This window comes from Scleropages formosus, chromosome 21, assembly GCF_900964775.1.
Source record: "Scleropages formosus chromosome 21, fSclFor1.1, whole genome shotgun sequence".
Lineage (NCBI taxonomy): Eukaryota > Metazoa > Chordata > Actinopteri > Osteoglossiformes > Osteoglossidae > Scleropages > Scleropages formosus.
In genome coordinates, this window is record NC_041826.1 from 19,963,664 (window position 1) to 19,989,132 (window position 25,469).

General features: G+C 49.4%; 1 protein-coding gene across 3 annotated transcripts; it reads left to right on the forward strand.

The window, feature by feature from the left end:
• The first annotated feature begins 1,536 nt into the window (after nucleotides 1-1,536).
• prr5a (proline rich 5a (renal)) lies at nucleotides 1,537-23,700 on the forward strand. 3 transcript variants are annotated; one of them, XM_029247240.1, is made up of 11 exons: nucleotides 1,537-1,598; nucleotides 1,809-1,889; nucleotides 5,296-5,423; nucleotides 10,992-11,117; nucleotides 12,283-12,363; nucleotides 15,437-15,485; nucleotides 15,601-15,658; nucleotides 16,482-16,573; nucleotides 16,816-16,956; nucleotides 22,787-22,925; nucleotides 23,033-23,700. In XM_029247240.1, exons 3-11 carry the CDS (start codon nucleotides 5,296-5,298, stop codon nucleotides 23,539-23,541), a joined length of 1,323 nt encoding a protein of 440 aa, XP_029103073.1. In that variant the 5' UTR covers nucleotides 1,537-1,598; nucleotides 1,809-1,889; the 3' UTR covers nucleotides 23,542-23,700. The 3 variants fall into 3 exon arrangements, with proteins under 3 accessions (XP_029103073.1, XP_029103072.1, XP_018585593.1); XM_029247239.1 differs by lacking the exon at nucleotides 1,537-1,598 and having other exon boundaries at nucleotides 1,821-1,889; nucleotides 11,004-11,117; XM_018730077.2 differs by lacking the exons at nucleotides 1,537-1,598; nucleotides 1,809-1,889; nucleotides 5,296-5,423; nucleotides 10,992-11,117 and adding exons at nucleotides 11,206-11,376; nucleotides 11,574-11,970.
• The last annotated feature ends 1,769 nt before the right edge of the window (nucleotides 23,701-25,469 follow it).

Consider the following 25,469-nt stretch of genomic DNA (forward strand, 5'->3'; position numbering starts at 1 on the left):
CTGTCATCACTGCATCTGGTCAATACATTACCCTGTGGTACACTGGAGTCATGGTAATGTACCTCATGAGGAGTTATTTACATTCATTCATCTGACACTTTTCCTCTGAAACAAGTTGCAATGTTAAGTAACTTGCATTGATTTACCCATTTATGCAGCCAGGTTTTTTTTTCTTTTTTTTTAACTGGAGCAATTTAGGATAAGTACATTGCTCAAGAACACTATAGCCAGAGGTGGGAATTGAACCTTTGGTTCCAAAGGCAGCAGTTCTAACCACTGCACTACCACCTATAGCTGTCAATATGTTTGCCTCCCGTCAAGTCGATTGGCGGTAGAAACTCCTGCAGACAAGTTCCCAACCGCTGTAGGCTGTTTCGTTCCATTAAATTAATAACACCATTCTCTTATTGCAACCTGTCCTGCCTCCTTGTTTCCAACTCAGCATTTACTGCATGCAATTAATGTTTCTGCTGTCACAGGTCTGAATTTACATTTAATTATTTAGCAGAAGCAACTTGCAATGAACTCTATGTAGTGTTATCAGCCCACACCCCTTATTCACTGTGGTGACTTACACTGCTAGATACACTACTTACACTGAGTCACTCATCCATACATCAGTGGAACACACACACTCTCTCCGTCACTCACACACCATGGGGGAACCTGAACAGCATGTCTTTGGAGTGTGGGAGGAAACCAGAGCACCCAGCAGAAACAGGGAGAACATGCAAACTCCATACAAAGTGAGAGAGGATCGAACCCACATCCTCTGACAGCGGCGCTACTCCGTGTTCCACCCGTTCCGAAGTCCAGTTCCGAATTTACTGTATTTCCCGGTCGTGGTCCTGGGGACAGGTCTAGGGCCCGCGGAAAAAACACAGTGCAGTGGGAAGTAATTCCATTAAGTGCGAAAAAAGTGTCATTTGCTCTTGCTGACAAGTCAAGAGATGGAAGCGGCGGTTTTGTTTACAGACGTCAAACAAAGGTGTTTGTGTTTTCACTTCCCCATAAATAAATGTCGCACCTGAAACCGAAACACGTGGATGAAACCCCGCCACCTACTTACAAATATTAAAAAGACATCTGAAGTGTAGAAACGGGAGGTGGAGTGTGTGTTTTATTATTATTATTATTATTATTATTATTATTATTATTATTATTATAACAAAAGTAGAACTCCGTCTTAAAAATCCCTTCGCGTTTCAACAATGTGATATAATTAAACACGCCAGTAGACAGTTTCTGGCTGTCGTGAGCGAAGATAAAGCCGCGCTGTGCTCTACTGTAGTGTTACCGTCAGGCGCATGTTTATTTATGAGCGCTTCAGTTTATTATCTTCTCAGCCGCCCGCGAGACGCGCGCGGGTGTGTGCGCTGAGATAAACGGAACGGGACACGTCTAGCGAAACCGCGCCGCGCTTGCAGCCTCAGACGCGGCTCGCTCTCGCGCGCGCGGTCGGCGGAACCCTCGTGCGCCTCAGCAGCAGAGACACCAGTGCGCGCGGGCGCGCGCGCGCGCTCGCGGAGGAGCGGCAGCGGTCGCAGCAGAAGCATCCGCGCGCAGTGCGCGACCAAGAAGCAAGGAGGGACACGAAAGTAGGAGCGACACGTCCGCGGCACCGCGAAAAGAAATAATAATAATAATAATAATAATACTAATAATAATAATGACGGTGGGCACTAGTCCGGACAAAAGACTTGCGTGACCATTTTGGGGACGGTTTGGAATAATTTTTTTTTTTTGTTGCGTTTCGTGCTTGTTTGTTTATTTGTTTCTGTATTTTGGGATGATGTAACTTGGCTAAGGAAGGACCACGACGGACACCGGGCTGGTCAGCCTGCTGCCGCACAGAGCCGGAGACGAGTCGGTCGGAGCGGAGCGGAGCGGTGGGTAGAGAGAGAGAGAGAGGCAGACACGCGCTCTCATATTGTGTTGTCCGCCTTCGCGAGCCTCTGTGTGTGTGTGTGTGTGTTTACTTGTTGTGTAAGCAGCCGCGGTTCCAAAAGCAAACGTGCTCTTCTTCTGCCAGTGTCCGTCTCGCGTGTGTACCGTCGTCGTCGTAAGCCGGGGTAGTTAATTAATATCACCTTATTCGAACACTCTCTCTGAGAAACACTGCTGCGGCTATTCCTATGTTACACACACACACACACACAGACAGAGGCAGCTGGCTTCTTATTTTGGCTTCATGAAGAGTGAGGCGGCGTTCGCTCGGTGACTGAGTCCCGCCGCCGTCACCCCTTTGTGTCTCGCGAACGAACGGCGTTCGCTGCACGCGCACAAACGACGCGCCGCGGCCAGAGGTGTTTATGTTAAACACGGTTACAGTACAGTACAGTACGGAACGGGGGGTGGGGGCCGGTCCGCTGCGCTCGCGCCCCATTATTAGAATGCCAGTCCGAACCTGCGGGGAGACAATGACTAGACTGCAAGGCGCGCGCGCGCGCGCGCGTACGTGCGTCCGTCTGTCTGTGCCGCGCCGCGCCCTCTCCCACCTTCCCCTTGGCCAGGTGAGGGAATCTCTGGACGGGACTACGTTAAGAGGCACCTTCAGCTGGACCGCATCCTCACCCTCGCCCCCATTCCCAAGATGCAGTCCTTTGCTCTGGATGATGATACCAATAATATTGGACACAAATAGTAACGATAAAAGTTGGCCGCGTTTTGTGTATTCAAAGTCCGCTTGCGGTGCTTTTAACCAAAATGCTGGCATTCTGTGCTTCTGTTAAAATAACTGCTTATTCTCACGTAATAAGTGTGTCAGGGGCGTTCATTAGTGGGCTTTAGGTGCCTTTACACACAGCCCGTGGTCATTCCTGCGTTGGATCGCAGGCGGGTAAAGGCCCGGAGGAGCATGGAGCGCACTAATGTGGACTTGTGCAGAAATGAGCGGGCTCCTCTCGTCCGAGCCGCGCTCGCCAAGGCCCGCTGAGCTGTCTGGGTCTGCGAACTGACACCTTTTGTCGCGAAATGTCAAGACTGCACAGGACAGCCAACAGGTGGCGCAGGGGAGTCCATTCCGCAACCCTACACATCATGGGTTAAGAGCAAAACCATGGCTCATAGTGGACTGTTTATGGCACCGGACAATGGACAACATGCCCACCACTCGGGTGGCTATGTGCAGTTTCCAGTTACGGGTCAAATTCTGAGAAAATCTTAAAGCGGTGGACTCCTGGCTTTTACAACATGCACTTTGCCGTTAACGTTTGGCTTTTCGAGGGAAGTTCGGCCCCTTAATCCTCCGCTGCGCACCACGTAGGGACGCATCAAGTGCTGAGATGAAGGAAGCGTGCAAGTGAAATCCAGCATTGCGTTTTGGGGACTCCAGTGGAACCTGTGCGGAGTTGTGCTCAGACGCTGCCAGGGGCTTCAGGCACGGAAAGACTCCATCCGGCACGAAAAGCCCTTTCCTCTAGTTGCGCTCGCAGAATCGACGACTGCACATTTCTCTCACGGGGTGCAAAACGCTGGGCCTGTTTCTGCCGTCACCCCCTCTCCTTCCTTGTTTCGTGTGGGTCCGGCTGCGCTCGGACAAGAGCGATGCTTTCGGAGATGCTGATTTTATCAGCGCGCCGTTCCTCGCCGCCGGATTATCCGCATCTGCATTTTGAGCCGTTGGCCCCGGCTGCGGAAGGATCAGGCAGCACTCCTGCAGCACACAACAGCGTGTACAGAAGCTACGCTGGTCTCCAGAGGCCTCCAGAACAGCAGGTGGCACTCAGCGTCGCCTTTGTAAGGTGACGTAGCGGCTCGGTTCAGGGAATAACCGCAGTCATGGGAAGCGTTTTGCACCACCGCTTTTTACACTGATATTTGTTACGAGACATAATGACCGATTAACGTGCTAATTAGAAACACCTGTTCAGTCAGTGTCTTGTCTGTTCCGAAGTCCAAACCGTATCAGGCACAAGATCTCCCGTGAAGACTGAACAGAGCGCAACAGCAGAAGCGTTTCTGGAGGGTCACTGGTCCACGTTAAAATCTGTCTGTCTTTCTGCTTAGGCTTCATCTTTATCATCGTTGGCAGGGGTTTCGTCCTGGTTAATTGCTCCCCGAAAAGTATTTCGTGCCCAGATGCCCCTCTTTCCCCGTAAAGCGAGAGGATCTCGTGGAATGAGACGAGCCACTGTCCCGTGCACCATTAATTTAATGAATGTTTTATTGGCCGGTGCACTGATGCAACAAATTTCTCATAACTATCTGGCAATATCAGTTTTTTTTGCATACGTCTGCTCAGGGAATCTGTAAAATTGTTCCCGACCAAACGAAAGGAGCCTCGGATTTTTTCCTTCAAAGTAACATAGCTACTTTATTACATTTATTTGTTATTGTCTAAGCAGATGTACCATCCCAAAACACGCATGCACACACTGCCTGAAGCCGCTTGTCCCAAGCGTGGTTGCGGCAAACCGGAGCCCGGCCCAGCAACGGAGGGCGTGGGGGTGGAGGGAACACACCCAGGACGGGATGCCAGTCCGTCGCAGGGCACCCCAAGCAGGGCTCGAACCCCAGACCCACCGGAGACCAGGACCCGGCCAAACCCGCTGCACCGCCGTGCCTCCATCCCAAAACAGCTTGTGGATAATTAATTTCTATCGGTTTCCTACTTCCCCATATTATTATAATCCCATCTAAAACAGGTGATGTGTGATGATGTCCCCTAATTTGCTTTTAAACAGAACTTAGCAATGAACTTCCAATCTTTAGTTATATTTTTCAGTGAGGGCAGATCAGTACTTGCCATCACACTCGTCAGTGCCATGAGAGTAACGAACATGTTTGTATTTCCTAAAATGTAGATTAAAAAAAAAAAAAAAACACTAAAATTATGTACGTATCGTGATGCCAGTGGACGGGTCGTCTGGCGACGGAAGTAGCAAGACTGTTCTCTGAGCGGAACATAAAAAGACAAACATTGCGAAGCAATAAAAGTGATGGCAAAATTTCCGCCATGAATTTCAAACGTAGTTGCATTGAACAAAATAAAAGTTCGGAAGCTGAAGAGCCAGGGATGGGTCCTCGTGCCGTATACTAGAGCGCAACGCTGTATTCGGATGGAAAAGCTCCGACGAACCCGTGGGTGGAACTGCAAGGTGAACTGCGGGCGACTTTCGAGAAAACGAGTGTTGGTTGGCCATTGGGAACACGTGCACGGAACCGCCAGCACTGGAGCAGAACCCGGCCCCGGCGCCCACTTCCCGCACTGCCGCGCTTGATGTGTTTGTGTAACAGACCTGTTTTCAGAAATGTTCTGAAATATGCCTGGTATTCTCTTGTTGTTTGCCAAAGATGCTGGATGGATATCTTTGGACACAAAAGCCCCTATCCGTCCCTAGATCAGGTACAAAGAGCTTTGCCGCGCGCCCGGTCCCGGCCCCCAGCCCAGACATGGAAGGCAACAATCATCCACTTAGGAGGTGAGAGATCGGCGAGGTTTTGCTTGCTTTCTTTCCGTCTGGACGTGACGCCTTCCCTTTTCTTTCCCGGCTTCCCTTTCTCCGTGCATCCATCCGCATTGTGAGGCTGCGTGTGCTGAATGACGACCGAGTAAACCGCCTGCATCCTGCTGATTCACGTCATGTTGAAATGAATGAGATGTTGTAACTGAAACTGTTCCCATCACTCACATTGCTTGCTGTGATTTCCCAATTTTGCCCGCTTACTTTTCCCCTTTCACGAAGTGCTCGATTTTCTCACAAGTCACGTGTCATTGCTGCATTCTTGTGTTAAAGTTGAATTATTTGCAGGTGTAGTAAGTGTGGGCGGAGGTCTTGCAAGGTGTCGTGCAGACGAAACGTCGTGGCGGTTGAGGCTCGTGATTGGTGCGGGATGGGACGACCGTATTAAACCGCTGAAGACGGGACAAGTGATCGGTTTCGAATGTCGAGCGCGGTTCGGAGTATTCCGTGCGTTTTCCTTTCAGGCTCCGATAAAGACCGAGCAAATCAGCACTTTAAGATCAAACTCCAGCTCCAGTTCTTGTTTTAGCCACGAGGACTGCGGCTCGACTCAGACTTTGAAGCGTAGCCCGGTTAAGTCCCTCCCACCTTCACCACATTACGGTTCTTTCAACTCTGGTTTGTTTCCAGATGTGGGAGTCGTATTTGAGGGAAGCGTGATTTTGAGTCATTTCCTTTTTAGAACATGTTGAATGATTAGTCTGCTCTTGTGACCCCCCCATACACCTTCATTCCCACACTATAGAGAGTCTGGAGCGGCCTTGGGTCTGAGCGCCTTCTCATATCGTCAGAGACGGGATGTGTCCATGCTCGACGTGGCCTTGCCCCGTTCTCAAGTGTTAGTATTGCGGTGTGCTAGTGCACCATTATACACCTCTCCACTCCTACTGCGTTAAACGCTTTTACCAGTTTCCAAACCGCAGGGAATGTGCTGCGCTGGTAATCCCGTCTCAGGTTTCACATGGCAGAGTATTTCTGTAACCCGTCCAGCCACCGCAGGAACTTCATTAAACTAGATGTTGTGATTTATCGGTTCATTTTCATCAGATGCCCTCCGGGAAAAAAGCAGGGTGCGTCTGCACACCAAGCACAGAGCTGCTCCTATATTAAAACGCCCGCTGCTGGTTGGGCACCCGAGTCTGTTGGGTTATAGAAATCTTAGAGAAATTAAGGAATTTCGGGAAACGGTTATAATTTCAAGAGAGCGATGCCATGCTGACCATCACGAGTGTAATAGTAGCGCTGTCTCTAACATATACTGTACTGCTGGAAAGTATGTGAACCCTATAGGGATGGTCATTATTCTTGTATAAAAAAATAAACTAAAAGTCTAAATTCTAACTCTTAAGAGGAACTTATAAAATGAGTAAATGACTGTGATTTACGCCCCTGATTCAACTTACCTACTTAGTTTACCCAGTGCAACATAAGCAAGTGCGAAAATAAGTGAAGGCCTACTTGCGTGTTTCTACTCCACACGTGATTTCCTCTAAAGCAACATACGGACCTGGTCGTCACACACCTACACCTATTAAAACTGAAGGAAATGAGAGGTGCAGCAAATTGTTGAATGAGATCTTAATAAAACTGCTGTCTAACTATGTATTAAAAAAAAAAAAATTCTTCACCTGCCATGGACTGGACTTGGCGTTGGTGAAACAGGCTGGTGGAGAGAACCGTCTCTCTGTGCCGCACATGTCGTCATCAGATGCTTAAGACGCCCAGTCCGGTGCGCTCCGCTCCGTGCGGCTGCTGCCGCTGCCAGGCGAGCGTATCCATGCGGAGATTTCAAAGCAAGCCCACGTGGGCTCTGTTTATCATCTTTCCCTCTTTTTCGCACTCGATCCCCTTTGAAATTGTGTGCTGCCCTAGAGTGGCGTTACAGCTGGCGGGCCGGACCGTACGACCCGCACGCCGGTCCTCGCGCGATCCCACCCCGCAGGGCTCCGGTGTCGCTAGTGACGTCTTTCACCTAGTGCAGGTACGTTTCTTCCCTTTCTCGCCTTTTGCGTGGATCCCCCCCAAAAAGGAAAAAAAAATGCAATAGTGAGCGTAACGCGTGAGAGAAAAGGACGTGACACGGTTCAGGCACCTGTGGGATCCTTTTGCTTGGATGATGCGCTCGGAGTTACGGGGCAGTGCGGCGAAATAACCTTTTTACGAAACCAGAAACTTCGGACGTGTCAATAATGGCAGGGTCGGCTTCGGATCCCGCGCGCGGTTTTGGCTTCGGGAGCAGGTCGTTCGCCTCCCTGAGGCCGAGATCCGCGTTTGCGCCTCCGCCGTGAACGTTCTGTGGCTCGTCCCTTGTGCCCTGCTTTCGCGGGATGCTTTCCTCTGACCCGACAGACTGCGTAATGGGAACTCATCTTGTCAGCTGACAGCAGCGGCTCAGCGCTTGGAGACCCCCCCCAGTTGTGTACTCTTACTGGTCCTTGCTGGTTTCCTGCGCTGTGCGTTTTAGACCCCTCCCCCCCATTGGTTCATGATTATTATGGCCCATGTGAACGCCGAGAGGATGCGTCCCCTCTTTTGCCCTTGCCATTGTGCGCTCCGTACCCAGGAGGCGGACGAGACGAATTCGCCGAGCCTCAGCTTCTCACGCTGACCTACATATCTGCCCAGGAGTGCTAATCCGCTCGACGGCTCCACCTACTGCCAGTGCAGAGCCGCTGTTGTCAGCCCGGCGGTCAACCCAGGTTTGGTCTCGGCGGGATTTTTCCCACCGAGACAGGACTAGGTCATCAGAACATATTTAGTGCCGGGAAGGGAGCTAGTTGCTGTCCGTCCGTCTCGCGTTTCTTGCTAAAACTAAAGATTTTCATCCCAAGCCTTTGGTTGATGGATTCGAAATCAACTTAATGAGCTCAAGGAGGCAGAAATGCTGTAAAAAATCACTAGAGTACATTTTATTGTGTAACCCAAGCCAACGCTGTAGTGTGGGCCAGTCTGTATGGTAAGAGGCGAGTGTGTGTGTGTGTGTCTGTGTGTGTGTGTGTGTGTGTGTGTGTGTTATTGCTGAGTGTGACATTCCCTTGCAGTTGCCTTCTGGACAACAGTATGCTTGTTTTCTCTGCAGGACAATCTTCTTATTTGTGTTGAGATTAAAATCTGATTTTCACCTTTTAAGATGTGTGTGCAGAACAGAGCACCACTGAAGCAGCTTTTGTTCTGCTGCGTGGCGACGGCTTCTCCAACACTGGCTGCCAGAGAAGCATGAGAGCGGGTGGGCTTCGCAAGAATGTACCGCACACCCCGCTATTTAACTCTCCCGCCGATTGCGGCAACACTGCTGCCGGGTTTGGGGGGACTGATCGCATCTCGGTCTGCGTGGTTCTGCCAAGTCTCTGCCAACAGCAGAGGAGGCTGATTCCCGCCGTCATTGTCCGGTTTCCAGAGACGAGCTGATGTGGAGCGGTGGTGGAGCTTACGTATATATGGGTCTTCTGGAACACAGGTTCTTGTAATACTTACATTTTGAATCGGGCTTCGCATTATTGCTCCGTGAACACCGTGTTTTCAGGTTTTCTAAAGCCTTTGAGTTCTAGTGAGTGTGTGGCAGTCATTATTTTTATATTAATTCTGCAGGGCTTTAATTCCTTTCTTGGTTCTTGTATGTTGTAGTGCATGGATAATAACTGCAGATGCATAAAGATGTATATTAGACATTAAAAAATCTGAACGTCTATGCAGCCGAAAGGAAAACATCCTTTTCGGGCACTGGTTCCACACCTGGGTGGTGCGAGAGAACATGGGTTCGTCCACCCCTCAACCTGTATAGGGTTTGCATGGGTTTCCTCCAGGTGCTCTGGTTTCCTCCCACAGTCTAAAGGCATGCTGGTCAACTGGTGATTAAATTGCTCATAGTGTGTGTTTTACTGGTGTGTAGATGTATGACAACAACATTTATTCATGACACTTTCCTCCAAAGTGCCTTACAATCAGTTACATTTATTTATGACTCTTTTCTCCAAAGCAATTTCCAGTGAACTCTACGTAGTGTTATGAGCCCACACACCTTATTCACCGTGGTGACTTACACTGCTGGATACACTACTTACACTGGCTCACTCATCCATACATCAGTGGAACACACACGCACTCTCTCTGTCACTCACACACTATGGGTGAACCTGAACAACATGTCTTTGGAGTGTGGGAGGAAACCAGAGCACTCGGAGAAAGCCCACACAGACACGGGGAGGACATGCAAACTCCACACAGACTGAGAGGGGATCGAACCCACGTCTTCTCGTACCACCCGGGCACTATGAGACAGCAGCACTACCCGCTGTGCCACCCGTGCCAGTCATTTACCCATTCCTACATCTGAGTTATTTTACTTCAGCAATTTAGAGTAAGGAGCTTGCTTAAGGTATTACAGCCAGAGGTGGGATTCAAATCTGCAACCTTGGCATCCAAAGGCAGAAGCTCCAACCCCTGTACGTATGTGTGATGGGAGGGTCCCAGAGCACCGGAGGTGACTCACCGTAGTAGTGTATATAGCAGTGTAAGTCACCGTGGGTACTTTTACTACATCTCGTTCATTGGAAGTCTCTTTGGGGGAAAGCGTCTGCCGAATGAATAAATGTTCGAACGTGTGAAGCAACTGCACCGCAATTCCTGCGTCGCCCAGCCCCGAGCATCTGGGAACTCCGCGGGATTCGGTCCCCCCCCACCACTCTCCGGGACCCCTGGGAAATGTTTTCGTGCGGCCCCCCGGAGCAGAGCCCTGCTGCGCGTCAGAGACGGCGCGCCGAACAGGAAGAGACAGGAAACCGTCCGTTCTACCTTTTCTTCTCCCTCCCTGGGTTTTAAATGACTTCCGCTGGTGCGCCGCTGCACCCGCTGCACCCGCTGCACCCGCAGCCCCCCTGCGCGTTCAGCCGGAGTGTCGCCTTAGGTACATGTCAAAACACTAACCTATTCAACCAGCGTCGCCCGGAGAACCGGCGTTGCCAGGCTCTTGGTGTTTTTCTTGCCTTATTTGCATTCCATACCGTGGAATGTGTTTTGTGCATGCATGCGTGAATGTGTGTGTGCTTGCGTGTGTGTGTGTAATTGTGCACATTCGTGTATTGTAGCAGAGTCAGAGAAGTGTCAAGGCAAGTGTGTGTGTGTGTGTGTGTGTGTGTGCGTACAAGTATGTGTGTGTGAGAGAGAGAGCGAGCGAGCGAGCAAGTAGGCAGTTGCACTGTGCCTCCGGAGAAGGAAGGAATGTAGCAACAGTAGGAAATCAGTTGCTTTTTTCTAGAACAATAACCAGGCGGGTCACAACGTTCAGAGCCACCACCAGTGCGTGTCAGCGCGTGTGGGCGAGGGGGGGTGCGGACGGGGACCTCTCTGCACCTTCGGGGTGCGTGGACGGGGAGGGGGAAGGTGGGGTTCTCCATCCCGGGCACCTCGCCTCCGCGTTACGGTTCCGCCCACGTCGGCCGGACTTGCGGCTCATCAGTGAGATCGCTCTCCTTCTGTTCCTCCTCCTCCTCCTCCTCCTCTCTCTCTCTCTCCGCTTGTCACCATGAGGACTCTCCATAGGCTGAAGTTGATGAGTTCCCCAAGCCTCAGTGAGCTGGGCAAGAGCGAGAAGGCAGCGTTGGAGGAGAGAGGCACCCAGCAGAGGAGGGCGGGGGCCAACGCCACGTGGAACAGGTGAGCGCCGCGCTGTTTTCGTGTCTCTGGCCGAGTGCGCGCGCGCGTGCTGTCAGGAGCGACGTGTGAAAGCGCCTCTCTACGCAGACTTCCGCAAGCGTCCATAGCCGCGCGCGTGTCGGGCGGCTCCGGGGCCCCCGGGAAAGCGAACGCCTTCGTTCTTGGGGGCGCTCCGCGTTTCCGGCTCCCGTTCGCCATCCGCTGCGGTCGGCGGCGCCTTGTTAGAGTGCGTCCGACGCGGTTCTGACGGTCTCTTTGAGTGAGTTTTTCGGGATGCGCTCGGTCCAAATAGATCGTCATCTTTAAAAAAAAAATTGTAAAAAACAAAATCCTTTTTTTTCATACGCGGTCCGTAAGGATAACCGTTGGCCCATTATGATATTACGCACACGCAGGGTAATATCGTGACAAAGGGTAGATAAACTCTAAGCTGCGTAGGTGTTCTTTTCTGCATAGAAACGAAATGAATGAGAGTTAAGAGGCAACGTAAGAGTCGCTCGCGGTGGACCGAGGGTTAAGACGTGACGGGAGAGCTGTGGCTTGGTACGTGGCCCACGATGCCGTGTCTCGGTTCTAGGGTATAAATAGTAAGCGCAATTAACCTCGGCAGTGTAGTGTAGCTCCGTACCGACCCCCTCCCGTTCCTCCTTCTCCTCTTCCTCCTCCTCCTCCTCCTCCTCCAAGCTTAAAGGCACAGACGAAGACAACGAGGAGGCAGACTGGCGGCCTCTGCGTTGACCCGGACCCCCTTGGGCAGCAGCGTTATCGCATCGTTTCAGCTCTCGGTACCTTTATGGAGCCGGAAATGTCGTGCAGTTGAAGTTTTGTTAATGGCAAAACAATGGGAACTATGGTAATTATCAAAGTAAAATATAAGCAGCTGGCAGACTCGTTGCTACGGGGGGTTGTTACGCTAGTTATCGTTATAAAACTTTTGACCTTTATCCTTACAGCTCGTTTAATTGCAGCTGAGGCAGCATTATGGTTGTGAAGAACAGTATATCAGCAAAAAAAAACATGTACTGTACACGTGGATGTATAAAATAATGTAAAATGCAGATGTACATTTTTTTTTTGATTATTATGGGATGGGGTTCAATTTTGTTCCGGTACCAGCAGCCCCCCAACCCTGCAGTGACCCGCAGCTGTCTCACTGTCTCTGCAGCATCCACAACGCCGTTATAGCTGTGTTCCAGAGGAAGGGCCTGGCCGACAATGAGCTCTACGTCCTCAACGAGGGAGTCAGGTGAGTCTCGTGTGTGGCTGTCCAGGGGTGCAGACGGATCCTGCTCGGAGGTTTCACGCGCACACATTGGCTTAAACCGCTTGTCCCAAGCGGGGTCGCGGGGAGGCGGAGCCTAACCCGGCAACGCGGGGCGCAAGGCCGGAGGGGGAGGGGACGCGCCCAGGACGGGACGCCAGTCCATCGCAAGGCACCCCAAGTGGGTCTCGAACCCCACACCCCGCAGAGAGCAGGAAGAGGCCAAACGCACTGCGCCGCTGCACCCCCTTGGAGGTTTCGATTTGTGTAAAAGCCCTTTCTGAAGAAACACATGGTCGCGGTCAGACCTTTAGGTCTTCCGTTTGTCACAAAGAGAGCAAGACTTCGAATGATCAGAGAGTCAGAGGTGAAGCTTCATCGACACTACGAAGCCACATCTCCATCGTTGAGTAGAAAAGACGCTTCGCTTTCGCACGCCACGACTTTGACCTGACAAGACAAGCCGCAACTTTTTTTTTCCCTTTTTTCCATAGGTGACACTTTTGTTGGTTGGCACATTTCTGCAGTCGCGTATGCCGATGAGCCAGCAGCTCAGCTGCCTTAGATAAGCGTGCAGGTCTGCGTCTGCGTTTGCGTTTCTGTGTCGAGCATTTATGTGCGTGCCTGCTCTGTGTCTTTGCATCACATATACGTGCATGATTTTGCGCGCAGGCTACGTGTGCTTTTATGCTTTATGTGGGAATTCCGTGTTTCCAAAAGCGTAGACTAGATGCAGTGCTCTCCCGGCTATTTAAGTAAGGAAAAACCGTCTTTGGTAAATTAAACAAATTTAAACAATCCTCAGCGAGTGAGTGAAGGTGAAAGAGGGGGGCTCTTTGTCCCCTCCTTGCTCAGTCCCCTCACAAGGGCGATTGTGTGCTTTTTTTTCTCCCGGCAGTCTTAGCTCTTGCGGCGATGATGCCGGGCCTGTGCTGTGTCTGTCAGCTCTAATTACTGCTCGAGGACGGCGGGCAAGGGCCTGCGATGTGGGTCTGCCGCACGGGGCGCAGACCGTAGCCCCCTCCAGCAGCCTGCCCCGTTCCCGCAACGCCCTCGGTCCCCTTTCCGCGCGCTGCTGTGCCCGCGAACCCTCGGCTTCTTGCGCAGACAGAAAGGGCAGTCGTAAATCCGTACGACGGTTCTCTTCCCCGGTTAGTTTATTTGCACTCTCTCTGTGTCACCAGCGGTACCCGGTGTTACCTTGATGGATTTCAGAATATCTGGGATGCTGTAGTCACCCTTTCACCCGCCGCGTCCGTTCTCAGACTACGCCGTATGGCCGTGTTTGTGCGTTTGTTTGTTTCATTCACCTAAGAGCGTTAGGACATATGCTGGATTTGATTTGAACAAACGGTTCTGCTGACTTAATAACTCATATAATTAATAAATCTGGTAACTGCTTAGGGCACATATTAGGTCCTCAAGCACACACGCAGTCTTAATCCGCTTATCCCAAGAGGGGTCGCGGCGAGCCGGAGCCTAACCCGGCAACACGGGGCGCAGGGCTGGAGGGGGAGGGGACGCACCCAGGATGGGACGCCAGTCCATCGCAAGGCACCCCAAGCGGGATTCGAACCCCAGACCCGCCGGAGAGGAGGCCCTGGCCAAACCCACTGCGCCTCCCTGCCCCCCCAGTCCCCAAGTACACAACATAAATTTCCATACAATTTATAAGCGCTGATTTCAGTTCCTGACGAGTGATGAGTCCAAAGGGATGGTTCATCTGGAGCATCGGCAGCCCTCCATGCTGGACGTTAGTGCCGTTGTTAATGAAGTTAAAGCCCAGTATGTGGTGTACTGGTGAACCTACTGGACCAAAGGGATGCGGGATAAGATGCTGTGTTGCCGTGAGAGAACCTGAACTTCCTCAGTGAAAATCTGTAAAAATGAATAAAAGATTAACCAACCGCATAGAAGATTTCACAGTGTAAAACCTCCACCAGTGTAAGATGTCTTGGATGAAAGCATCGGCTGAACGACTAAACAGTTCAGTAATGTGCGCTAGTGGGTAGAAAATGTGAGTAAAAACCAATTACTCGTGTGTCGGGGGGGGGGCTGTAGCTCTAAAAATGCCAGTGGATTTTGTTACAGTTTGAGCCGAATGGCTTTTATAGCCTCGGCGCAGTTTCCCGTATTGTTTGTTCAGCATTTGCAATAATGGCGCTTTAGGCCCCGAAAGCAAATAATTTTTATTCTGTACGCAGGCTGCTTTGCTGTTACGTTTCATCGTTAGTTCCAGCGAATTTGCAAAAACCACACGTAAGTGCTCGAAGTGTCCGAAGAGTTAAACAGCTTAAAGTGTGAGCGACCTATTTAACGCTGTGCTGTTTCCTACTCAGTCTCAGTTAAAAGCTGGTGAAATATAGCTGGCGCCGAACGGCGTAACTTAGACCTGCGATGCTCAGACCCACGTGGTCTTGAGCTCCGATTTCCTCTCCGGTGGCATGTTTGCAGACGTGACCTCATCGGGAGATGGGTCAGGAAACGGGAAGCACCTGTGCCCATTGGCTGCATCGCCACGACTCCCATCGTAACTGCTGTGTCTCCGTAAGCTTCTCGTGACCGACTCCTGTTTCCTCTTCCGAATGAAACTGCAGCCCCTTTTGAGTGGGACGGGAAGCCCCCTCGAAGCAGCCTTACACATGCAGTCTGTTTGATTGTTTCCTTGTTTGTTCCGGTCTATGAATCCTTTCAGGAGCAAGCAGAAGGATGGGAACAATGTTGGACCTGAGGTCAGGCACTATGGGGTAGCCTCGGGCGGAGAGCAGTGTGGCGTCCCGGGCTTGCTGCGCACGCAGAGCTTCTCGTTCGGGCTCAGAGGTCGTGGCTTTCGCCACACGTGGGTTGAAAGGGGGGGCGTTTTCAGTGTCATCGCTCATACACCAAGAGGTGTCTGACGTTCCGGGATTGGCGTAGAGATCGGATCCAAAACGAATCCGCTACAAAGCTTTTAAAGTTCTTCCTCTATTGATGATATTCTTCTTCTTTTGTTATTGAAGACCATTTGAGCCTGCGGGATGCTTATTCATGTGGTCCTTGATTTGTCTTTGTTTTTCAGGCAGCTGTTGAAAACGGAGCTGGGATCGTTTTTCACCGAGTACCTCCAGGTCAGCCGGCTTGTTCTTGGCACCGTCGTAAGACCCGGAGCGGAAGGATAAAGGGTAGTCCATCCCGCTGTTCTTCTTGCGTTTAGAAATGTCACCTCTTTTCCCTGTTCTCCAGAACCAGCTGCTAACAAAGGGGATGGTCATCCTAAGAGACAAGATAAGATTCTATGAAGGTTAGTGTGGGGCGAAGCACATTCGGCCTGTTTATATTCATATTTTATAGTGCGTTCAAACATGTACGTCGAAGTTTCAGCACCTCCTTGTTTCGTTCATAGGCTCAGTCATCTGTAAAATTGCTTGCATATTAGGTGTCATGCTACAGTGATTAAAGCTCCGCCACATCAACAAATCACTGCAAGCACTATTTGGACAAGACTTTTTCAACACTGCCAACCCTCAGCCAGTTACAAAGGTCACTCGCTTAGCAGGGTGCACACGTGGTACGGTTTGTCGTTCAGCTTCTCTGTTCCGGCTCTTACGCAAACCCGTTTGATTGTAATGATGGCAGAATAGATGTGCGCGCAAAGGTCGGAGATGTTTCATATTGGGGCTACGCTGAACCTTCTAGAAGCTGAGAAAATGGGCAGAGTCTTTAACTCCATTTTTGATGCGGACTGTATGCTAACAAACTGCTCATCAACTGTTCTCCCTATTGCCTCCAATCCACAACAAGCCTGAGTATGTTATTAGCGCTGAGGTTGGGACTGAGGTGATGTGACAGAACGTCACTGCTTTCTGTAGCGTGCCACCAACCACAAGCTTATGGCAGCATCTCACCAACTGAGACCTCCAGCTACCTGTGGAGCTCCACTAGTTGGAGGCACAATGGTGGCATGATCACACTTACAGGAAAGTTTTGATTATGCAACAGTGTCCTGTAAGCAATGATCTTCCTTGGGATTCCTTGATGTTTGGGGATATCTTGGGATATTTCAGCTACTTCTAGAAGCTACTGAGGCTGAGACTTTTGCACTTTTTTTTGCTGGTTTTCTACAGGTCAGAAGTTACTGGACTCTTTAGCAGAGACCTGGGACTTCTTTTTCTGTGATGTTCTTTCCATGCTTCAGGCGATATTCTACCCTGTTCAGGTACACCTTTCTACCTTTATAGAATGGAATTTCTCGTAATGAAGTTGGTACTCATCTCACAGATCTTACTGGATTATGGACCTTTCACACTCACAGTTAGAGAGAATAGAACGTTCCAATGTAGAACATGTTAAAAGAGACCGTTATTGTAGGGACCATTTTAATGGAGAACATTCCCTTCTGGGAGAACCGTAAGGAGAACGTACATTCCCTGAGTACACGTTAACCTTTTCTTGCTACAGGGGAAGGAGCCTTCGGTGCGCCAGCTGGCTCTTCTCCACTTCCGAAACATTATCACCCTCAACATAAAGCTGGAGGATGCCCTCTCACGGCCCCGTGCCCGTGTGCCACCTTCCATCATCCAGATGTTGCTCATACTGCAGGTACTTTGATGCCCGTATAGTCGCTCTGAATGTTGCACAATTGTTGGAGTTTGGATCAGGGTTGGCCAAGACCAGGGTGCTCTACTAAGCTGTCCTGGTTTCACACTCCAGGAGAATTAAAGGAGGATGGATGGGCAAAAGAGAACTCTGATTCTTACAGTGGTTTTTGATTTTATGTCCTCCTCTCAAAAGTTGTCCAGCTGATAGTTTTATTTAACAGTGGCATGGTGCAGGATGACGATGTCATCTTGGAGGCTTCAGGCATGCATTTCTCCCTGGGTTCTGGTGAAGTCACTTGCAGCGGAGATGGTGTGTATCAGCCTTATTATTATCATCGTAGACATAAGCATTCCTGGTGTCCAAGGACTTCAGTCTAGTTTGTGCAGCATGTCTAAGATGTAACCGGTGCTCCAGCAGCACCGAAAATCTGTCCTACTTCTGTGGGATTCGAAGGTGAGGTCATGGCCTGAGAAGGAAGAGGGGAGAACCTTGCAAAGAGAACCTACTTTTGGTGAGCGATGACTAGCTCGGTTCTTGCCCCCATTCTTGTGCTTCGATCACTCGTGTCTGCACTGTGGGATCGCTGCATAACTGTGAGCCGGTTGAAGGGGAACTGGCAACGGAGGAGGCTAATGGTTGCATTGGGCTCTTTTCTAGAGCTGTCTGTTTTCACACCATGCTCCTTCTGAATGCTTGGAACCCACTCGGTACCGGAGGGTAGGTTGTCTTTAGGTCCACCCGGAGACCTGCCTCCCTGTTGCATTGATTGTTTGAGAGCTGCCTCGGTGGACTGAAAGTGGGCCATTGCCTCCTTCCTACTGACCTTTCTATTGGACGGATGGGTGGTGTCACTGTATATGATCTTGTAGTTGCACCCTCAGCAGAGTCAATCTTGATATGTTCGATGTGTGAGAAGTAACTGTCAAGTTAAGCTTGAGTTCACTTTTTCAGACGTCCTTCTCAGTGGAGGGCTCCGACAGCCAGATAACTCATTTTGTATGGGGAGCCGATAAGAATTTCACACCTTTTCTTCATTCAGGTTTATCTAAATAGTTCAGTTTGTAAAAATAATAAATAAATAAATAAATAAATAATTTTTTATTGGTTTAGCAACGGGGATGCGGTGGCGCAGTGGGTTGGACCGCAGTCCTGCTCTTTGGTGGGTCTGGGGTTCGAGTCCCGCTTGGGGTGCCTTGCGACGGACTGGCGTCCCGTCCTGGGTGTGTCCCCTTCCCCCTCCGGCCTTACGCCCTGTGTTGCTGGGTAGGCTCCGGTTTCCCGTGACCCCGTGAGGGACAAGCGGTTCTGAAAATGTGTGTGTGGTTTAGCAACCTCCTTAAATCAAGGCAGCTTGTTCAGCTTTCAGATAATTTTTAGGCACTTGTAATGTTGAATGTTTTGCTGAAGCAGTTTGGGTTATCTGCCATTCTCAAGGGTACAACACAAGGATGCTGCCCTTTATCAGTACAGCACCATCAGTCCAATGTTTCCTACCTTCCCAGCCTAACAGAAATATCTTCCTATGCGCCGAGGGTTTCTTTGGCTGCAGCGATTGCTATCGCTTTCATGCTTTGCACAATACTTGAATAACAGTGTGCGTGTTCCCTGGGCTTTGGGTACATAGCAACCGCACTGTAGTAGGTGACCTTTGCTGACTTGTTTCTCTGCAGTCAGAAGACACTGCATTTTATTGAGAAACACTTTTTTTCTTCTTCTTCTTCAAGGGATTTTATGAAGCACCCCCCCGCCCCCCACCACGAGCGAATGATTGCTGTGCGTTATCGGTCTCAGATAAGCACTTGCGGTTGTACACACACACAGTGGAAAAAAAAAAACTATGAACTGTTATTCTTCCTGTCAGTGTCGAAAGAGTGATTCGCTGAAGAGAATAGCTGTGACGTACGTGTGCGCAGGAAGTGAAAAACCTGTCCCACATGTTGCGCTTACCGGAACGGAGAGGAGCTGTCGGTGGGGCTAAAGTGGAGCTCCGGTCCCCCTGCTTTACTTCATTTGGTGTATTCAGCGTGCGGCAGGAACGATGGCAAATTGAGTCCTCCGTGTCCAGCGCCTGAAACAGGAACGTGTCGGCAGCTTGTGGATTGTATCGGTAGTGGCCGGACGTCTCCTGCAGTTCATCTCGAAGGGCAGGACTTGTAGGCTCGGGTGCCAAAGAAGAGCCGCGAAGAAGGCGGGTCCGGTGGTCTGCATTGCCGTGAGAGTATTGCAGCGAGGCTTCCTGGACACACACGGACACACACACGCACGCTGCAGCTCATCTCTCTCACTTCCCGATGTATCAAGGGCGGTCCGGCGGCTGGAGACTTTGCATCAGCCGTTCTTCTGTTGGTCATTGGGGAGAACCCTGCAGTCTTCCTGCCGCCTTTGGTCCGGTCATGGACTGGATCACCTGGCTCTACCAACCTGTAACACGCAGTTTTGTTTGAGTCACGGGAGAGTTGCCTGGAATGACCACCGCGGTATCTGTCGTAGAATCCCCCTTTTGTGAAAGAGACTATGTCGTAATGTCGCATTACGTAATGTTGGGTCTAGGCCGCTGTAGACCAGCGTGCACTTGCCTATGCGATGTCCACCACGCAAGCTGATTTCCCCACACATCAGCAGAAAGGTCATGATCTCAAAGAGACGGTGGCCCTAGCGGGCAGCGAGGCTCAGTGTCAGCGGCGTGACCCTTGCCCTGACCCTTGCCTGTTGCCACGCGCGTCAGAACTATGAGCAGTCAAGGTTTTTTCAATCTGTCAAAAAAGAAGTACGTGATACCGTGTTACTAAATACCGAGTCCTTTCGTCGCCATAATAAATAACCTCTGCCAGTGAAGGGGGGGTGTAAAACAGTGTGGTGATTATTGCACGTCCCTTCTTCTTCAGCTCCAGCCGTGGCGCCAGGTCATACAAGGAAGGGCGTTTCACCCTGGGCGCACGTAAGGGGGCGAGAGCAGAATGGTTGACTTGCTGTGGCATCGTGCCTCTTTCCAGTGTCTGCGGTTTACCGCGTGGTTTGCTCGTGCCGGAACGTGCTGTTGGGATGGCAGTGGATTTTGGGATCGTGCCTGATGTTTGTGCCCTTCGTGCGATCGGCTGTGGACGTCTTCCCTTCGCGGCGCTCCGTCACGCTCCGTCACATGGTTGGTGGCTCTCTAATTATAGGACCGCTCTTATAGCGCCGCGGACCGCTGAAGTCCTGTGGGCGACTAAACTACGCAGTTTCCATTGTTTTCCCATCATTGTTGGGAGCCCTGTTTTGATCCTGTGCTTAACTTGCCATTGTTGTCGGGGTCTTGATCCCAACTCCTTTTCCACATGTTCCCAAGGCTGTTAACCTTCAGGACTATGTTGTAATTGGGTACGTTTCCAATTTTTTGAGCACTGCTGCCGGAATGCACTATTAGATGAGCATCACCGTAAGAGGGTGGTCACCTGGTCTCGCTGCCTCCTGCATCCTTACTGAATGGCTGCAGCTAACAGCATCCACGGGGAGGGTTATAATTCTCATGTGACGTGTTGTGGAAAACTTACACACACTTACATGGGTGGAGAGAGAAATGTAACACGTGGTGGGTGCCTGCAGAGAGGCATCATGTAGTGGTTGGTAGGGGAGGGGCTGGGTTTGTGGTTTCAGGCTATTGCAAGGCCGAACCTCACCACGCCCTCCTTTTCCTGCCGAGAGGTTAAGACACCGGTGGCTTCCTTGTTTGGACGAGGGCTGAAAATAAGTACGTGTGATTTACGAGCTGAAGTTTAGCAGGGCTCCGCGCTGTGGGTTGAAAGACAAGCTCGGGCTACGGCTTCTCGGGGCCGAGTTTAGCCAACCTTGTACTGTAAAAATGCGACGCGAGCTGACCTTTAACCCCACGGTAATCACATCCGGGATGCAATGGTCCGCAGAAGGTATCTTCTTTCTGTGCTTTTTATAGATTTTTTTTCCACCTTTTAGGGTCACTGAAGTTGCAGAAATGTCAAAAAAAGAGGCAGGTGCTATTTGACAGGGTGGTAAAGTTGTAAAATCAGAAGCATTTGAATGTCTGACACGGAGTGTATTCGGAAATGAAGCAGAAGCAGAAGAGACTTAGGGCAGGATTTGTGTAAATGTTTAGAAATTCTGGGAAATCACTTTGTTCGGACTGACTTTCATTGGAAAAGGGAAGTGATACCAAACGGACTGAATATCAGATTTCAGGCTGGACATTTACATTGAGTGCATAATCATGCTGCGCACCTGACCTTCTCCCCGCTGCAGCTGAGGAGGGACATGAATAAGTTATGTGTCTTATCAGACTAATGGAAGTCCATCTGTCAGCAGCAGGAATGGCCTCCGATGATGACCGAAACCTGTGTGCGGGTGTCTTTACTGTATATGTATGGCCTCTGGACCAGCGCTGAAAATCGTCAACTATATACATGAATTATTTCATGTACATCGTTCACTGCAATTTGAGAACAGTCATCCTATTCCTACTATTTCGTTGGATTTTGTCGACTTGGTGTTTAATTTTGATGCGCTGTACCGCAGTTCAACGTGGTTTGCTAAGGTGATGTGTACACAAGCGTGCCGTTGGTCACGATGCTCTTGGAGATCGTAAAAGAAGTGCCGTAACGCTTCTACTAGAATATTACAAGGAGCTTTGAAAGACCCAAGAGAACAAAAGGTAAAAAGCACGGAGGTTCTCGGTTCTGGTTCCGTTGTGGTGGAACAACCTTCCCCTCTCACTCAGAACTGCAGAAACTGTTTACATTCAAGAAGGGTCTGAAAACTCACCTTTTCTGAACCCATTTCATCCAAGATCTCTCCAGCTAACCTACGGTGTAAATGTTCATGCACCGTAACTTCATGAGCATTAGCAGATAAAGCTTTTTATCAGCCACTACTCCGGCATTGTATTTGCTTGCGTATCTTAATATTATTTTTAAAAAAAATGGTAGGAGGGTATCACCATTTGTCTATCCTGTGTTTTATGCATTTACTTGAACGATGAACCTCAGTGCAGCAACTGGTAGGTAACAAACTAGGTTTACTGAGTCACATGTCTGCAGCTATGTCTCTTACTCTTAATGTAATGCATAAATTGTACTTTTGCTGAGATATACTATGTCGCTTTGGACAAAAGCGTCTGCTAAATGAATAAATGTAAATGTAACAAAGTGTTACATACTGCACGTTCTTGTTATTAATTATCTTCTAACTTGATTTTGGATAGGCAGCAAGTATTTTGAATGTTACTGTATTTTATGTTTTGCCCCTAATTCAGTTTTTCCCACCAGAACAGTTAATTACAGATCCACTTTCAATAGTCCAGCACATTTTGTTGTTGAAAATTTTAACAGATTAAAGAATTTGGCAGATTGCCGACAACAGGCCTGCTGTAGGCAGTGTAACGGTACAGCCTTTGTAGTGTACCTTGTAGATACATATGGTAAATCAGCGTAGTTCACTCCATAGCTTATTGCACTTTTGTCTGACGTTGTAAAGAAGCCCTTTTTCTTCTGTAACTTTAGCTTTTTCCAGTTCTTAATTTTTTTGGCACTTCCTGCATACTTTCGGCCTTTTTTGATAATGCAAAGTTTCATGGGAACGTACCATAAATGATGGTACCGTCATTGATAGTATCTCTGTGATGCGAGGCTAGAAAACCCTTCTGGTAGTAGTCCCAGCTGGAGCACTCTGGGAGCATCAGCGTGAAAGGGGTGCCAACTCTTAGTGCTGCACAATGGCCAGAACTTCATCTGCCATGTTGGTCTGTCGCTGGGCTGCAGGTGAGGTTCAGGTTTCCAGCTTTATGTCTGAGCATCTGTCGTGCGTGTGCTTTGTCTTGTAGGGGGTCCACGAGTCCAAGGGTGTGACTGACGACTACTTGAAGCTGGAGTCCCTGATTCAGAGGGTGGTGTCGCCATACCTGGGCACTCACGGGCTCTTCTCTGACGATGGCTCTCTCATCCAGTCCTCTTGCGTGTTGGGTGAGGCAACCGCACCACTGCATTAAGGGAGGAGGAAGAGCAGCCGATAGGTTCTGCCTTCGGTTCTCACTCACTTTTTCCACTGCACCCTCCTACGCCCCTTTCAGAGAAGCGGCTGCTGCGGCTGTGGCCTAAACCAGGTGAGCCGGCCAAGAACCCAGTGGTGCGCTCCAAGAGCTACAACATCCCGTTGCTGACGCCGGTGGCCGAGTACGACGCGGAGGCAGGCTCCGTGGGCAGTGTTGGGGTCCGCCGCCACTCCGTCTGCGAGATGACGTCCTGCCTGGAGGAGGCCGGATATGCTGACCTGACTGCTGTGTTGGACGCTGGCGCCATGCTGTGCTCAGCCAAGTCTGCCGACCCATCACCGGTTCAAGACCTGGCTCTGGAGGCAAGTGTCAGCCAGTCCCCGCTGGCCTCCCCAAGACCTTCCCCATCTGAACTGGGCAAAGACCCCTCCTCCCTACCCAGCGAGTCATCTAGTCCAGAGACAATTGTAGACCAGATTCTGGAGTCCATAGACTCTGATGCCGAGGGCATCTTCATTGACTTTGCCCGCTGCTGCTCGGACTCTTCAGGATATGGCAGGGAGGGTGGCAGGCAGAGTGTGGTCTAGCGGGGCTCCCCTTTCGCCCCTCACTGCAGCCCTTTTACAGGTTTGTAACTTAAATTAGTATCGTTATTTTACCGTGTTAATTTAGTCCTTGTAAGAGGGTGTGGTGGTGCAGTGGGCTGGGCCGGTGCCCGCTGTGTGGCGGTTCTGGGGTTCGAGTCCTGCTTGGGGTGCCTTGTGGCGGACTGGCGTCCCGTCTTGCGTGTGTCCCCTCCCCCCAAGCTTTGCGCCTGGTGTTGCCGGGTTAGGCTCCGGTTCGCCGCCACTCCACTCGGGACAAGCAGTTATAGACTCTGTGTGTGTGTGTGTGTGTGTGTGTGTGTGTGTGTGTGTGTGAGTTCACGATATTTGGATAAACAGGTCAAAATCACGACCTTGGACGAGCACCATTTTGGATTTGGATAGCATTGTACAAAAAGTGCCATTGATCGTAGCAGAGATTTCCCTTGTTGAGTTTTGAATCAGTAGCCTGTTGGGTCACAAGGTAGGTAGGCGATCTTTCATTGTTCTCCATCGGTAGCACCTCACTTTGAACGTTATGAAAAATTACATAATCAGAAATTGTTCTTTAAAATATTCTGATATCCGTGGAAACCAACCATTGCTTTTACTTAGCTTAATGAAGACACGTGTAGTTTACAAAGAGAAAGGTTTAGATTTATGTCATAACAACACTCATTACTTAATAGCTTCCTTTCGCAAGTCTTTTTTGTTTTTTTTTTTTTTTTTTTTACTCCAAAGCCTTCTGAAGAGGCAGCATATCTTTATTTTATGAATACTAATCACATCACCATTTATAATGTAGTTTAGAGGAAATGTGCTGACCCACAATGCACGAAATGTTATGTGACGAGAAAAGATAAAGATGTTTATGTTCTTTTTAATCTGCACTATGACCGATTGTGTTTTTTCCACAGAGAAATATGATTTGAGGTGTTACTGTTGTGAAGTGGGCGTTTTTTTCGTTTTTTTAATTATTGTGTGCTTGTTTTGGATTATTGAAAAATCACTTTCTGTGCCATGTCCAAATGTGTGATTTCAAACTGCGTTGCCAGCTGGACTGGATCTGCCAAGAGAAACTAACTGGAATCTACAGATTCTCTCCAACTGTACAGTTTTTAAACATTTAGGGCAATTGCGTTGACAAGCTTGTTTGTAAAAGGTTCACAGACTTGTGCTTCAGATTGTGGAAACTTATCAGGCCATCAGCCAGTCTTAGAGACCCAGCAAAACCAGTGAAGGTAGCATGGTAGAGCCTCATAAATATATATATATATATATATATATATAGAGGTTTCCTGCAGTACCAACAAGAAACTAACACTTCTTCCAGCGGAGGATATCCGTATTTAATACATTTTTAATTGTTCAAAATAAGAGTTTAATTGTCAATGGAAAAATGTCCTTAAATTTCAGCTGTTGCACTTTGTGTAGTATGTGTAATATCTAGAAGTACAGAATATCACCATCAGTTTGATGAGTAGAAATACGGGGGACTTAAGTTGACAAAAATTAAAGTCACTGTCTTAGACACTTCAAACTGAAGATTCTTCTGCACAGTACAGCTAATAGAGCGGTGGTGTAGAATACTAACTTAAAATGCAACTTTTATACATTTTAATGTGTTTTATAGAAAAAGGGAATGGCAAAAATCGCATGCATTTTACACAAAGGCATAACACTTTCTTAAAGAGGTACAGAAATTTGTTACTGGTATACTTTTTGAACAGCTTTTCTTCTGATCTTGCCAATCTTGGGTTGGAATTTAAGTGATAACCGATGTGTATTCGGATGTTAATTTATATGTAATTTTGTATTTAAATTATGAACGAACATTGTCATAGAGAAACACATCACTGATTAAAAAGTTTCGCTTCGTCCTTGTTTTGCCTTCATTATTTGTGGTACATGGTAGGCTTTGGGTGCTGAAT